Source organism: Labrus mixtus, chromosome 5, assembly GCF_963584025.1.
Source record: "Labrus mixtus chromosome 5, fLabMix1.1, whole genome shotgun sequence".
Lineage (NCBI taxonomy): Eukaryota > Metazoa > Chordata > Actinopteri > Labriformes > Labridae > Labrus > Labrus mixtus.
The window spans coordinates 19,673,020-19,690,409 of record NC_083616.1 but is presented as its reverse complement, the minus strand read 5'-3'; the positions used below and the strand labels follow the sequence as shown (position 1 = coordinate 19,690,409).

At 38.7% G+C, this 17,390-nt stretch overlaps 1 protein-coding gene across 2 annotated transcripts in view; it reads left to right on the top strand.

Annotated features, from left to right (window-relative positions):
* Positions 1-1,769: 1,769 nt before the first annotated feature.
* col27a1b (collagen, type XXVII, alpha 1b) overlaps positions 1,770-17,390 on the top strand; it is a 68,911-nt gene continuing 53,290 nt past the window's right edge. For both annotated transcript variants that reach the window (XM_061038413.1, XM_061038415.1), the window contains exons 1-4: positions 1,770-2,279; positions 4,157-4,221; positions 9,247-10,562; positions 15,913-15,966. In XM_061038413.1, coding sequence (XP_060894396.1) covers positions 2,227-2,279; positions 4,157-4,221; positions 9,247-10,562; positions 15,913-15,966 — 1,488 coding nt within the window. In that variant the 5' untranslated portion in view covers positions 1,770-2,226. The remainder of the gene's footprint in view (positions 2,280-4,156; positions 4,222-9,246; positions 10,563-15,912; positions 15,967-17,390) is intronic.

Sequence of the window (17,390 nt, the reverse complement as noted above, 5' to 3'; positions counted from 1 at the left end):
GGTGAAGGAAGGCTATCCAAAAAGATGGCCTGTTGGTTCCACTTGATGCATTGATTTGGTGGTTTGTTGCAGCAAAAAAAAAAAAGCGTCCATCATGTTATACTGTTTGTTTGTTGGAACTCGAATGAGACAGAGCAGTGGTTAAGAAACAACGGCAGAATGTTTTATCTGTGTATCAGGGCTGGAAACCTTTTTGTATCTGTTTTACAAAATTAAATTAATTTGAGTATATTGCTGAGATCATAACATGAAGGGTATTTATTTTTTGGTTTGTCAAGTTTCTGGTTTCTGTGACATAAAATGTTCTTGTCATTGAACCTGATTGTTATATATCAACCCGCTGATACTATTGTTTTCCACAGATACATTAGCACTGGTCACATACAGTAAGGGACAGGTTTTCATAATGGACTGTTTTTCTGGAACTCTGACTAAAATTTTGGGTCTTTACTAAAATCCCTCGGTTACAAAAATGTAATGCATGTGTCTAAAAAACATTGTGCATTCATGAAAAGCAATGTATTATGTAAAAATTAATGTTGGACGCAACATCATACTCAGATTTCGAACTCTGAAATATCAATATTAGCCTATAAATGTCCAGTACAATCAATCACATGAAATATTTAGATTGAAAAAGATTCAGTCTAGTCAATTTGGATTAACTACAGCTAAAAACTATTTGTAACTTTCAGAACACAAAAGTAGTGAGTTGCATAAGCATCAAAACAAGTCTTTATACGAAATTCTTTGCAAAACACTTAACTTTAGTGAATAAAATATTGTGTATTTCTTTTAAGGCCAAATGTCAATACGAGCGCTAAACAGAGATCCTGCTGTGAAACCAATGGAGGGCCTGCAGCAATGCTTACTTTTCTTACACTGAACCAACCACTCAGGCGTAATTGTGCCCCAATTTTAGAGTGTCCCCGGTTTCAGATAGTGTGCTGGATGTTTTGGATGCAAAAAGGCATGACGTAAAACATAACAACCTGTGCTTAGTGTTGGACAAAGACATTTTTATGAAATAATCATGGACCTTTTTTGTCCCCTGTTGGCGTTTCCATCTTGTCACTGGCAGCGACGTTGAGTGGCTGCACAGACCTCATTGTTTCCCCAATTATGCTGACATTTCTGTGTCCTTATTTTACTTTCTCACTTCTTATTCCTCGTCATTTAGCTGCTAACTGCTTTTGGTTCACATCCACAAAACACACTCAAAACATCTCAGCCCTGTCCAGTCGTGCTGGCTCCTCCATTTACAGACTTCAATTAGAGTAATAAGGAATAACAATTCCCTTTCAATTCTGTGCATGCTGTCAATGTGCCATTAGAAACGAACTGCCTAGTTTATTTTTGTAACAATGCTTAAGGTGCAAATTTGTAAAGTTCCTAAGTTTTTTTGTGTGGTGAAAGTTTCCTGCAGGTGTTTTTTTTTTTTTGGGGGGGGGGGGGGTCTTCTTGCTGCAGCCTAAAGTAGCCTACTGTGTGGCTGACAACTGCACAACTCATTCATGTGTTCATTAATTTATTACCAAACAGGACTACCTTCTTCCTTTGACTGACTATGAACACTAACACAGAGCTTAGTCTGCATGTTGCCTTTATACACGTGCCTTTAGACACACCTTCAGCTAAAGGAGCTGCGCTCTGCAACGTCTCTGCTTCTTATGTGTTTCCCTCGATGTCAGCTGAGGGCGACAGAGGGAGGTGTTCCCCCCTTTTCCCGGTTCTCAAGATTTTCCTCAGTCCACAATAAACTTTCATTTTGGAAAGTCGGCAACACACACACACACACACACACACACACACACACACACGTGAACACACGTAACGGCGGTCGTCATCTTGTCCTGCAACGGTTCCCCGGGAAAGCTGGACCAGACGTGACTTGACGTTCATTGTACTTCAGAAAACGCGCGTGAGGAAGAAGGAAAAAGCACATAGTCAGCACACAGGTGGAGCTCACCGGAGCATTCTTTTTTTTTTTTTTTTTTTTTTTTTTTGAAATTTGGTATCATCTCCTAGAAGGAGACTGCAGGGATGAGATAAGGGACGGGACAATGACAGAAATCAGCGTAGTCATTGCTTGCTGAGCTGTTGTTTTGTTTTTTACTTCCTTTACTCCTCGCGCGACACTTAAAAAGGAATACCTGGAATGGAAAAACTTTATCTGCGTCGTCTGGACTGTTGTAAAAACTCCCAAGAAAGAATGAAGTAACCGCTATGGAGCCGGAAAATGCCCCGTGCTCCAAAGTGAAAACCACTGGAGTCGGGGGGTAAGTCATTCAACTTTTAATTCTCATCAGAATTGCAATTCCAACCTAGTTTTTTTTATGTTTAAGAGCGAGCGTGCTTGTGTGCATCTGTGTCTAAATTAATGCGTCATGTCTTTATTTTCAGTGATATTAAAATAAAATTACTAATAGCTAGAACTAATAAAGGAAAAGTTTTAACAAATACAAGTGGACTGATGAAGAATTCGAATAATTTCAGAATAAAAATAGATTTAGTTCATATAGCTTATGGCAAAAATACTAGGCCTATACGTGAACAGGTGGTGTATGTTCATGGCTTGTATGTTTAGCTTATGGAAGCAGTTGTCTCTGCGCTTTAGACAGTTCAGTGGAAGCTAATGTGGGTTTCTTTACTGTGTCTTTGTTTTAGCATGAGCTGCCAAATGATCTGGTACTGATTTGAGGGAGATGTATGAGAGGAGGAGACAGTCCTCTTTCTCCTCCTCCCTCTTTTCTCTCCTCCCTGCTGTGCGACTCACTCAGCTGGTTGGCCGGCTGTCCCAAAAGGAGGGGATATAAAAGTCAAAAATGTTGCATCATATGATTGCCCTGAACTTGAGTGAAACTGCACACCCTGCTTTTTCTGCGAATGTCAATGCGAGAGAGCAGTGAATGGGACATAAAGTTGAGGGAGGAAAGGTTTTTAAGAGCTTTAACTAGCAGTCAGTGTGTCAGTGGTTGACCAGCGGCTTTCTGTGGCTCTCTGGAAAACCACAAATGTAGAAGATTTCCTCCAAACGCTTTCATTATGGCACTTGTCACTGAGCCTGGTTCACTTAAAACAGCACTGGCTCAACAGTTCAGTCCAGTTTCAGCAACTGCAGGCTGCCACAGCACTGTGCTGAGAGTGCAACAACTAAGCATTATTCAGGTAACATTACTGTCACGTGCAGTCATCAGAGATAAACTATAACTTTTAGAGTCATACCATCCTTATGTCTGAGTAATTAACACTTTTTTTGTAACTTGACTTGAGGAATACATCTTACGGAAATGTATACTCCATTCAATGTCTTACATTTCCCTTCCCATAGTCTTTCACCGTCTGAGAGAAACCAAGCCCACTTAAGACTGCTGTCTGAAAGTGCGTTGCTCATCTGTAGTTGACTGTAAACAAAAGTTCACATTACAGCATTGATAGATGTAATATGCTACATTTATCTTCATCACTTACTTGGAAATTGATGCAGTATTTTTGTACCTCAGTCAGAGGTGGTTCTTGCTCCACTGATCTGAAAGCTTGAGCTTATCTGGTCAGGCAGTGATATAATACAAAGATTGTTGTCTTGAAACAGATACTAAGAGTCTTTGAACAAAGTAGAGCTGCTGCTGCCGCTCGTCTGCTAGATCCACAGGAGTCTTTGACAAATGAGTGTTTAAACATAAGCCGATTCAAGATAATCAGCTCAAGTGACTGGTTACAACTTTAAAACTGCCATTGTTATCTTGCCTCCTCATGTTGTCGGTCTTTCATGTAAGAATGATGACTGTACTGACTGAAAAGCATGACTGTATAAATGTAAAAACAGGTAGGCTACTTTTGTTTGGCTTCTGGTCGGTCTTAGAATGAGAATTAAAGATACGACTTTTTGGGATCTGGTTACCTTTGATGCAAACTCTGTCAAAACAAACTTGAAAGAAGAATGCACTGTTAACAAATTCAGTAATTAGATAATAAACAAATATTGTTTGCTGAAATTTACTGAACTTATCACTATTTACAATTTGATGGCATTACTCAATTGATTAATCGTTGATCATGTTAAGAATTTTATGTGCAGCCCCAGAATCATCTCCCTATAGATTACCTGTACACTGACTATCTTCTACTTTCTCTGACTTTTTGTCTTTGTCCTCAGGAGAGTTCTGATTCTTTGGACTTTACTCTGTTGCATCTGCTCTCTGAGGCTAGCACAAGCACAAGGTAAGACACTTGAGCACAAGGATGGATTCATGTGGAGCACATTCACATATTTGAGCAGGTACTGGTAGAGTCAAAGACAGTTACATTTCAGGTATGTCCTCTCTTAAACTAGGTCATTTTATGATTTTAGTATGTTGCATGCATAGCTAGAACAAAGCATGAACAAAGGGAATTAATATAACAAATAACATCCCAGAATGGCCCCACTGCTGTGTATGTTATTCAAGTTTTCCAGTTGTTCACAAATGAATGAATCAGCATCTATTTCTTTCCATTGACAGATATGGTCAGCTATTCTTCCGTCAGCATTACTGTTTGATCTATCAAGTCTTTCACTCAACATGTTTACTTTCTCCTGGAAAGCATATTAAGCCTTTGTACGAGATGGACCACTATTTGCAGCCTTTTTCCAGGCAGTGGATATTAGGTGCTGTACGCTTGAACTGGATTAGCGAGAAACTGTAGACTCTGCTGAGAATATTGCTTACTTTACATGGACTTCTGTACAAATTGAACATCATGTACTTCACTCTGTATCCCGTACTCTCAGTAGCAACATAGAAATTGAACTAGTAATATTTGCAATTACACTAAAAGCAAGGGATCAAGTACAAATCCTATTTAAAAAAAAATAATAATAATAAATCGATATTTTTATAATCTGAAGTGGCATTTAGAGAGTTTTGGACATTTGTTTTATTGGATTTGTTTTGTAACATTACACAAGCTAACAAATCTTTTACAATTCTGTAGCTGTTATAAGTTCAAATTTCTCCCCTAACCAGCCTTCCTACGACTCTCTGAAGTCTTGGTAAAGGTATTAAGATAATACATGACCTGTCACTCATGATTCCCAGAGTCTTCTCTACAACATGTGCACTCACTCTCAGGATGAGTCACATTCTGCTGTGCCTTGATATCTGATGCAGTCAGCTTTCCCTTACTTAAAGACTCTTGTATGGATGTTGTCTGACTTTGCTGTCAATCAAAATCAGCGGAATCTTATTCAGTGATAGCTTTACAGGGTTTCTTGATGCCTTTTGATAGTATGAGCCACTGCACTCAATGAAAACAATTTCTGGCAATTACCAGGTAACTCTGCATTTATCACTTGGTATTTCCCGCTAGTAATAACTGCTGGCTGTCTAGAGGCATATATATATTTTTCATATATATGGGGATGTTTCTGCAAAATCTCACACTCTAATGAGGCTATAAGCTCTCCCTTGATAAAGCAAGATTTACTGTGAAAGCAGTTCTGCTAGAATACAAAGCAGCTGGCTTTCCTTAACTTTTTTTTAAAGATACATACTCTTGTTTATATAAAAAAAAAACTTGCAGTGATAGTCAAGCATATGGAAAGGACTGTGCAATATCAAGCTGTTGTAATTTTTGTGTTCCTTATATACTCTAATCTATTAAATGTCCAGTCTAGCATTGTAGGACTGCATCCTTTCCTTTGCATTCATTGACTTCTACCTCATGAGCCGCTGCTTCTTCTTTTTGAGATCAGATTAGAGAGCTCAAGAGCTAAAATTAACTGCCTGCATAGAGGCCTTTAATCAAGTCTTTTTTTGCAGTTACCATTATCTCTATACATTAATTGTTTGCATATACGTACCCTCAGAATGAGGCTCAAAGCCTGATGAATTTCAGCCAGATTGTAGCATTTTTGGCACATATTAGATGTCCTGCTTAGCCCTTCTCACATGTAAACTTCATAATATTCTCTGTCAATTTCTAGACATCTAGCTCTTAAAAAGATTTTCAAAGTTTTCAATAATGCGATACGCTTATTTTAATGATTGATGGTATGGAAACCAAAGCTTTAAAAAAAAAACTTCTCATCTTCAGTTATACTTTAAATTCTAAATATTTTCAAAGGCTATCATGAGCAAAAGAGAGAAAGCATTGTCTAAATTGCACAAAGATGTTGGCAATGTAGATATATTGGGTGCCAAGGAGTTTTATTTTTGTTGCTTTGGTATCAAAAGAGGGATCAATATTCTTTGATTTGACAACCTTAGGTCCTGACGCTTTCAGGACCTGGACTTTTACAGCCATGTCCCATAAAGCAGGAGACCAGCACAGACAATCTCTACGATACAAATACTATAGTTGAAAGCTCGACTCTGGCAACTGAGTTATTCAGTAAAGAGTATAAACCAGAGAAACTCAGCTGAACTTATACAACGACAAACCCGCTCGCTTGCTTGCTGTAAATGTTCCAGACTATAGCATGCAGTATTCACTTCCCTAACTTTAGGCAGACTTTGCTCTATAGGGCTGGAAAGTGTGGGTCCATAGTGGATATTATGTCGATATTATACCAGCCTTGTTCCGAATAATGGCTTTACTATTAGTGCTTAGAAATAAACAAGCAACCCTGGGTGGCTCCAGGGGTTCACCCTCTCACCCTGAACAACTACCCCAACTAACAACTAACTATTTACAAAGTAAATCGTTTGCATAGTAATGATGACAATCATATGCATAAATATAGATGAGAAGACAATCATGTTGATAGTCCACTTATTGACCAAATGCAATTAGTATGTCCCATTCCAAAATTACATTTTCATGTGGCATGGGAAATGTTTGACTGAGAATATAATAGAATATCTTTATTTGTCAGTGTACATGTACAACTTTGGCCAAGTATTCGACCTTCCATTAGCCAGTAGATTCATTAAACTGAGTCAGAGGCAAGGAATTCACTCCCTTTTACTTAAGAAACACAGTGTGACCTTAAACTCCAAAATACCTTATTTTATAAAAGAAAAACACCACATGGGATTTATGTAGTTAAAATAAATGTAAGAAAGCAGTTCTGTTACTGTGTCCAAGCATTTCCCTGGACGAACATATTAAGTTTGAAAGTCTTTATTTCTTCTATTCTTTTCTCCACTTGAAGATATTTACTGTGAAGCATCTGTGGAAAATGTTCTGTCTGTGCACGTGCCTGCTCTCAGAAAACAGAGTTTTTTTGAAGCGGTGCTTCGTCTTGGATGTGTTATACTTAGTTCTCAGTTTTCCCCCAGCTCATCAGGAGGTCACAAAAAGCCAGAGGCAGTCTGTCTTCCCACAGAGATATAGATATGAGAGAGAAAGCAATGAAAAGTAGATCATGAATCATAAAATGAAAGAACAATTTTGCTTTTCTCGAACCATATTAACAATTCAAATGAGTGCTATATTGGAAATTCAGCTGCAGACAGTCTTTGTTCTTGTTTCAGTTTCTGTTTGATGTTTCTTTTCCTTGTGTGGGTTTTTCAATCGTGCTGACCTCCCACTGCCTGCGCACACTAAACAGGGTTTCCCCCCCTGCATGTCTAGTGTCTATACTTGTTTCTTCTCTGCAGAGCTGTAATTTATCATTCAGCAGTTTATTTTAGTCTTGCCCACATTTGTTTGGTATTAGTCGAAGGATGGATATTTGAGACGTGTGTGTACGATTTGTGCTTTGACATCGCATGAATTGGGAAGATTATCGTACTTTATGCAGGATGCTGAATTGCCAAGGATGATCTTTTTTTTTTCATCCTTGCTAAACTAAACAAGAAGCTTTTGTTTGACACAACCGCAGACTTACACTGATGCGTAACTATAGACAATAGTATTATAAGAGGAACATTTCCAGTCTTTTTCAATGTTTTAACCAAAAACAGATTTCACTTTCTGAGAGAGCTGGATGTTATGTTTGGATAAGTTGTCCCAATTTATATTTCTATAAATTATCCCAAACATAAACTTTGTCCTTTAAAAAAAAGTGTGTGTCAGGCACCACCATTTTTTGGGTTAAGGGTTTTAAAGAACATTATTTTTTTGGAGTACAAATGATATAAGTTAAAATTACATGTTTTTTTAAAAATATAACTTTATCCTTACATCTTGTAGAATGTTAAATAGCGTCAATTCATTATCAGGGAGAAATGTTTGTGTTAACCTTTTTTCTATGTTTAGTGTAATGGGTTGTCACAAATGCATTGGTAAGCATACCCTCAAAATAAAGGTTGGTTCTTGATAAAGTAAAATGTGGATAAAAATAGTCTTCAACAAAGCTATGGATCCAATTAGGAGCAATATATACAGTACAGGCAGCACTGTTATGTGTGAAAATCACACACATTTACTCCTGTGAGATGCAAGTAGCATTTAAAACCTGCAGAAAACACTGCAGAATGTTTTCATGAGCTAAGGCCCCTGTCAGAGCAATCATCTTTACTCGACAGACATTGCCAGACATAGTGAGATGGCTTTTTAGTCTTTTGGAAATCTTGCTCTTAAAACCCCACTGCTGTAATCTTCAGGGACTCGTTTAGTCTCCATTCCCTGAGATTGCTCTAATTAAGGCTGATGTAACGATTGCATAATTTGTGGCAATCCCCCAAACTGGATTTTGATGCGTTGCCCTATTGGAAATTGTATACATCCTTTTTCAATTGCTTTTGCAGCAGGATTTCCATTAGTCTAACGTTAAACTTGTGAACTCTCCGCCTAGCCCCACAACATAATTATCACTTTTATTACTACACTTTCGTTTTTCCAGAATGTACTTTGATGGAGATCAGTGCACTACAGTGGGAGGTTGATAATGTGTGCCTTACACAAACTTTCGTTTTTTTTAAATAGCTTTTTAAGTGCGCCTATAAAGTAAGATCTGATGTGCAATAGCTATGTCAATTGATTTGAATTTCAATTTGAATTTCCCTTGGGATCAATAAAGTATCTATCTCTCTATCTATGTTTTCCTCTCTTTAAGTTTCGGCATTCATACATCTTTTGAAATAGCTCATTGTATGCCCTTCTGTAAAGTTCTCTGTAATCTCTGCCTCTAACTTAACCCTGGAAGACATTTTTAGGGTAAAATTCACTAAAAACAATTCATACAAAAGAGAAGCGCATGTTTAATAAGCTTAGAAACTAATATATATAGTTGTATTGTAAGATGTTCCCCTTCCAGATTCCTTTGGATTTCTACAAAGCTAAGAGTCACTGACTTTCTCTCTTTTTTCTTGTTTGAAGATGTGGATGTTTTGCAGCAGCTTGGGCTCTTTGGGAGACGGACCGGCGAGTCGTCATCTTCGGGCGCTCAATCCATCCCCAATGGCATTATCCCCTTCAAGTCAGGAGTTATCCTCACCCCGAGGGCACGTATCCAGGTGCCACTGCGCACTGTCATCCCTGCAAACTACACCTCCATCAATCTCTCCCTGATCCTTAGTCTGTCCGTTCATCGCATCAACAGCGCTTTCCTTTTCTCAGTCCTGTCTAAGAGAAGAAAAGTTCAGCTCGGGGTGCAGTTCGTACCGGGGAAAGTCCTGGTACACACTGGGCAGAGGAGCTCTGTGAGCTTTGACTATGATGTCCACGATGGCCGGTGGCATAGTCTAGCCTTGGATATCCAAGGTCATCAGGTGTTCTTACACACCTCTTGTGGAGCGAAAAGTGTTCATGCAGATTTGCATTTAAAAAAAGTCGAAGCTCTTGACGCAGAGGGCTCTTTCTTGCTAGGAAAAATGAACCACAACGCAGTGCCGTTTGAAGGCGCTGTGTGTCAGTTTGACATTTATCCCTCTGCTAAGGCAGCTCATAATTATTGTGATTACATAAAGAAACATTGCAGAGAAGCTGACACGTATCGGCCCATGCTTCCACCACTGCTACCTCTAATTTCAACAGATGTAAACATTACTGTTACTCATAGAACTCCACTGAAAGAGATATCCAAAAACACAGAGAGACCAACTTTGGCCTTTACAGAGGGAAGGACAAGGACTACTAATGTTGATCCAACTGCCTGCTCGCTAATGCAGAACGAAACATCTGTGTATCCGTCTTTGAGCACTCTGAAACCTGGTGTTGTGTCTGTTTCTCTCCCGGTTCAACCTGGCTTCGAGAGCCCGCTCAAATTTCCAACTCAAACTGCTACTGCATCTCTTAAGATCAGCAGGACACCGCAAAACCTAAAACCAACTTCTTATGGTATTGCTGGGGAGAACACAGAGCAAGGAGATACTAATCCTCAGAAACCTTTTGACCAAATTATGGATTTACCTGCTTCCACGATACCGTCCGAGCTGAAGCCAAACCTCAAGACCACAGCTGCTTTCACACAGGGGTCTCCTCCAAACGCCTACCTTCCCCATAAAAACCAGTTGAGCACAGTAGCTTCAAAGAAACCTGAGCCAAAAGTGACCAGTATGCAGGATGTCAAACCCACCTCGCTTATTCCAGTCACTCAAGCTGCAACAGATGGCTTTCAGACTTTTGACGTGGAACCGACCCAGTTTTCACTGCTGGCTGGACCACCTGGAATAAAGGGAGAACCAGGACCACCGGTGAGTGTTTGAGCTGTAAAGATAACACAACAAACACCTGTCCTGAAATCAGTGCAGGAGTACATGCATTTTTAACACATTTAAACCACAGGAAGTGTTCTTTGTGTCACACACTGCAGGGAGGGATATTTGTTTATTGTATGGCTTGTTTACCACACTGTATTTATTTGATTATTTATGAATGAATGTTATGAATTAGGGTATTTTCCCTGCAACAGATGTTTGAACATTTATCTGCAACATTTCTACTCTTTTGGACTCGTACAGTACACCTTTGGGTAACAATGATTTACGAGTATTCCAGATCTTTGTTTACGTTTTGTTTGGCCTTTCTTTGATGTCCAGGACAAAGTCTGACGTTGTTGCTGACGTGTCTCCTGGTTGTGTGGTTTTCTGAATCCGGTACCAAGCACAGCATCTCTGAAGTGTTTGCTTATTTTACAATAGTGTGTTGGTTTGTGAATGAGTCACAAAGCTACTTTCCCTGTTCTTAGTTTAATATATATACTGAATATATATTTTTTGCTGTCTTGAAAGAAATAGTTGCACCGGAGCCCGGTCAGATTGTTACTGATTTATGTGATTTCCTGTTTAGCAGCGGTGGTAGAAATAGTCAGGTTCATAGCCGGTCTTTGCCAGTTAGTGTTTGTCTCGGTGGGGGTGGGGGGCTGATAGTGGGGTGTTAGATTCCTCTGAGAGGGAATGTGACTGCTCAGAGAAGTGGGGTCAAAGGTAAATAGGGATCAAGCACTTGTGCATAATTAACTGTTTAGAGTAAAAATATAAAGAGCTTTGGAAAATAAATGCAGTGCTCTATCCCTGGCAGAGAGATGTGGTAGTTTGTCCCATTTTTACTTTTCAGTTTAAGTTTTGGCAAAGCATGCACTAGTTTTTTCTTTTAACCAAAGAAAGTTCTGTAAAAAAAGTTTTAAAACATTGAAATTTAAATAGTAATATAAAACTGATTATCACAGGTTTAGGGTTCCCATTTTGTAAAAAAATAAAAATAAAATTCCAACTAATGTGACAAGATGCAGGTGCAAGGTGCTGGAATTGCAAAATTAAGAAATTAAAACAATCCATGGACTGACCTCTTTAGTTAAGAGCAAACTGTTAGTGATAATACAGTTGACACGTTTATTCATTTGAGTCATTTGAGTCGGACAGATTTATCAGTCAGCTCATACAAACAGGCCGATATCGACTTATAACATGTCTTGATATGGCTTGCATCTTAAACAGATATTTGCTTATATAACATTTTTTCACTTGACATTTAAAGCAGTCATCAATGCAATGAGGAACAAAAGCATCACATTGCTTTTTCAAAATTCACATACCGTATTAAAACAAACCAAGTAGATGAGTTAAGATGTGTATGCTGAAGTGTACCCACTTAAGTTAACTCTAATGGCATCATTCAAATGTTCATCTGCCAGTCTTGCTCTGAATTAAAATTCAGGACATTTGTGTCTGAAAAAGCTTCTTCTCAAAGGTATGTAGAGCCAAAAAAATTAGAAAATGTCAGTGCTGCTTGGCAAATGATCGTCTAGTTTTTTTGGTCTACAAGGCTCCAAAAATGCTCTGAGTGTCGCTCGGATTTTGTCAGGACAAGATTTTGGAGATTTATAAACTCCATCTCTGCAGGATTGACACAGTTCAGCCCGTTTCTCTTAAATCTCTGCTATGTCTTTCTCCATAAAGAGGTTGGTAATGAATGCTACACAGGGCTCCCGCTTATCAAAATCATTGAACCTATCCTCAAACTCCTACACTAGCCTGGACAATAGGTCACAATACTCTTATGTGCATACATGTACATACCTAAAACATCATCACCCCCTGCATGGCTTTCCTACATGTTTACGACTACTGAAGTGTTGTCTTTTGTTTTTTTGTTGTTGCTGGAGGTGAAATGAAGGTATTGTGTTAAGACTTCACAGCACTGATCATGTTACAGATGTTTTTGTCCTTGCCTTGTAACATTGACTTCAGGTGGTTAAATATCTCAATCATATCTGTCAGGAAAGCAAGATCAAGCAGCCACTCAGCATCAGACAAGAGGGCTGTGTCCTTCTCTCTTGATTTCACGAAAGGTTGTGGTTTTCAGAGGAAGCGATGTCAAAAACTCCTCTTTGGTGGGAAAAATAATCAAACAACAAACGAACAACCACAGCTAACTGTGCGGTATCGCTGGAGTCCATCGACTCGTCACACCAAATCGAAAACCCATTTGCACCTTGTCGTGTCCTGCTCCATCTGCTCCATTGAATCTGGAGAAAGCGCAGACTCAAAAACTCACTTTATTGGTATATTATTGATGGTGATGATGGTAATAATGATGATTGTTTTGTTTGATGGCGGCGACTTTTAAGATGGTTTCTATACTGATTAGAGCTCTCAAGAACTGCCGTCAATGTTGTGCTTTACCTCTGTGCAATGCCTGCCAGCACATGTCAAAGCTGATCGTTTGCACTTACTGACATTGTTCCCTTTTTTCTAGATCCTTGCTTGTGTTGTTCTTACTCTCTGATGTACGTCGCTTTGGATAAAAGCGTCTGCTAAGTGAATTGTAGAATTGGCCACTATATGTGTTAGCGTTAATGTGTTCCCATCTAACATTGTCCTCAGCCAGCCATTACTGGCTGGGCTCTACTTGCCTTCATCAGCCAGTTGTGACTGTAGACTTTGTGCTTCACTTTGGCCATCCTATCCTGTACTGTTCCTCTGTTAAATACACAATTGTTACCCACATTTTCCGATGTTAAAAAGACTTCTCTGTCTTGTATTACGCCATGTTCAACCAAAAAGAATGTTGTAAGTAAAGCTTTCCTGTTTTGGCAATGAGAGAAACCACAGCTCTGCATGCCACTGAAGTCTCTCAGACCATTTTATGACAGAAAAGTAATCGATGCTGAGGACTTTCAACCATTGTGTTGCTTGCTGATGTTTCAGAAGAGTCTATAAACTTTAAAGAGATTGCTTAGTCAGTTATAAAATCTATTTTCAGACAATTTAAGAATATGGTTTCCTGAATTATTATACTGTTGACTAGAAGCACATTGTTGAAGTTTGATCCCCTTCCGTGGGATTAGGGTTGATCTTTGTGGGCCATGGACTTCAATTTGAACTGCTAACAATAGAAGGAATGTCTTTGAAAGCAAATATGATAACGTCTACAGCCTTTTTTTAAAGACAGCATGTCAGCTCTAATAGATAACATGAGTGCTCATGAATTATTGGATGTACTTTTAGCACTCAAGATGGGAGGATCACAAATATTGACTTGATAAGCAAGTGAGGTCTTTAGTGGATGACTAGATAATATTTTCAGCTTAGAGTTTAAGTATAGTATGGCTATTATATTGCATCACATATACTTCTAAATGAGAATGTCCTCATAAAATATAGCTTAATGGGTTTTTAAAAGACCTTTTGGGATTCATTTAAGCTGCCAACACATAACAAGCATTTAAAACAGCTTTTCAGTGTAATAGCATGCCAGCCCTTACTTTGCAAAATAGACCTTTCTAGTGTCTCATGCAGTATTTAAAAGATTTAACTTTGACAGCAATGATCTGAACCTCACAGAACTGCTTCAAGTGGGATTTAACAAGTTGCCTCTGGGTTTGAGTTAAAAATACATTTGGCTATAATCTCGTTTGTTGTTGACCAAGAAAAACATGGAGAAAACCTCTGACCTTCCAATGATCAAATATAAAATTAAACATTACATTTGATTTTCTTCCACTTGAGTTGAAAACCCTTAAATGCAAAAATAATCTTAGGTGAAATAATGACACCAACTTTAGAGTTTCAAGAATAATGATTGTCTATAAATTGTATGTGTTTGATAAAGATGTCAGCTCTAGCATTGCCTTGCTAAGCAGCCAGCAGTGACTGCAGCTCAAACGGCTTATTTGTGAACAGCCTGACTGTTCCTGAAGGCGATCTGATTTCCAAAGTGAATGACAGCTGAAACAGCTCAATTATGGCTATTGGTTCAGGAGTCTGACAAAAGTGCTCCATACGTCTGACATTATTACAATAGTCCATTTTCCATCTGGACTGCCTGGAGCTGTTTTAAAGTGCTGTTTCCTTTCCTCGTTCTTTAAACTTCTGAAGCCATGGGAAAATAAGTAACAATCCCAATATCTCAAGCTTATAAAGGTTCCCCAGCTTGACCCTTCATTAGATTTGACCTTTCAGAGCTTTGCTAATCCATGTATGAAATTGTTTTAAAGCTAGCTGATGCCCATAATTAATGTGATTGGCTGCGGCTGGAACCAGTGCTGACCTCCCTGCCAGTATAATGAGTCAGACTCCGGTTCTGTGTAGTGTAGCGGTTTTGGGCTGAAATCATTTTGGCTGCAGAGAGCAAGAGCTGCTCTTGCTTCTAACAATACAAACTTATGCATGCCATCATCTCACTTATGCTCTGCAACTTTCCTCTAACTTCACTAATGTCAAATCAGAAAAAAAATAAAGATGTGTTTACTGATTTAATTTTAAGCTTGGGTGAATTTTACAGATTTTACTCAGAACACTTGAAAATTAAGGTCGACCAATATGTAATATTTGCGAAAAATCAACAGTTTAGCAATATTTTAGCTGATCAAGTGCCTTTTAGCTTAAATGTGAATGGACCCTTAAGGTATTGAGACATCTGCTTTCTTCAAGCTCCTGTGAGGAGTTTTTTGCTGGTCATGAATCAAAGTGAATTCAATACTGATGTCTAAAGTCTATAAAAGCAAACAAAGACATCAGCAACAAGATTGACTATTACTGTATAGCTATTTCAATGCCTGGCCTTGGTATCCCTGTGAGCGATATATACAAAATGACAGCAAAGAGATAAGACATATTTCTTTGTCTACTGGGGTTGACAAGATCCACACAAATGTAAATTCCTTCGCTTTAAACAGATAATTTTATTGAAAAAAGATTAACATATTATATTTACGTTCCCAAGAAATTGTATTAAGGACCACATTTTGGCCTTTGTGCAGACAATGCTGAGAGTATTTCCAACTCTTAAGTCTGGAAAAGTAGCATATACTGCTGGGCAAAAAGGTGATGAATCTATTTCCTAATCAGCCTGCATCGTTTATTGTATATGTAGTGTTAAAACCTTTTAAATCACTGAATATCTAAACAGATACAGGTACATCACACGTCTCTGCCATTTCCTATTACCATATGACCAATATATTTGTAATAGGTCCCTAATCAGCCAAATGATATTGGCTCTTTTTACCATTCAAGACAGTTCAAGACTTCCTGGAAAAAAGGCAGAAACTGTTATTTCCCTCTCTGTATTCAGATATGTCTTTTGTATTCTTTTTTTCAGGGACTTGAAGGACTTCCAGGGTTGTCAGGAAAACCAGGGAAGAGGGGCCCAAGGGTGAGTATCTCTATAGGAGTGACAAGTTCTCCATTTAAATTCACACAATTTCTCCTATTTCCATTATCTTTTTCAAAGTCCCCTCTAAAATCTTTTCTAAGAATTACATTGAATCTCAATTATGCCTTGATAATGTCTGAGCTGCAGTATATTGCGATAAGACCATTAGCAGTGCATTGATTTGAACGACCTTTGAGCATTTTCATCAAGCACTCTGTGACCTCTTTGGATTACGGAGCATTACTCAGCCAGACGTTGGTTTGCTTTGGCTCAGGGTTTGATCAAGCTGAGCATGTCTGCTGCCAAGATCCATTTATAAAGCTGGAGAGCAAACAACTATAAGCTAAAAAACCTGTGGGTTGCTGATGTCAAATTAATTGAACACACACGGAAGGCATTTGAAAACATGAAGAAATTAGGTAACTTGTGCAACAGTATAAAAAGAACTAGATTTTCTTGAACAAGCACTTTCTATCCTATACATAAACAGAACAGCTACTTAAATTGGGCATAGGTCCTATGTCAACATGGGTGAATGCTTCTTGTGTATCAGCACTATCGTACAGTGCCATGTCTCTCATTCTGGGGCTCAGTGTCAGTCAGTGCTGTGAGCTCCTGCTGGATTCTCATAGAGTGACTCCAGATGTTATTTTAAGCTCTCGTTTTGAGAATAAATAGAACCAAGAAAACACTTGGATATGATTTGTCTCTAGGGCAGTCTGTTATTTCTGAGACCTTTAGCTGATGTTTATATGTGTACATGCTGACCTTAAAAATGTCCCTTTCCCCTCCCTTAACTAAAAAATGATTGAAGCAAAAGTTAAACTTGGCATTTAAATGAGGCCTACACTGAAATAAATACATATGCTGGAAATTGAGTCAGTAAAGAGGTAGATCCCCTCTTTAATTTCTCTGTGTCAGATCTCCTGTTGACATTCTCCTGCCGGAATATGAGTTTGAGCTACCTGCCGCAGCCCCTTGAGACTCTGCCCTGCGGTCAGGCCAAAGAGGGGTGGGCTGTGGGAACTCAATCTCTTTAAAGAAGGAAGAAAGAGGGCTTTGTCTCCATCTTATTAAAGGCATTTAAGACCCCGTCTGGAGCTCAGCAGCTCTATGCAGAAGTATACCAACTTCTATGAAGTTCATTTATCATCACGCTCTTGAGACCTAGCTGTAGGCCACAGCAACTCAAAGGATAAGACCCAAGGGTGCAGTTTAGGTTTTTACTGATTGTTGGAAGACACATTTACTCAAGAGGCTCATGAAACAGTACACATTTTCTGATCCTCTAATTTTGGAGGGGATTCAGGGGAGCCAAAAGCCTCGAGACATTGAGGATAAGTGCAATGCATTTATTCTTCTCAGAGTTAACGTGATTGCATTGAGCTGCTCTCTTCTTTGAGAGGCCTTATCTAATTCACTTC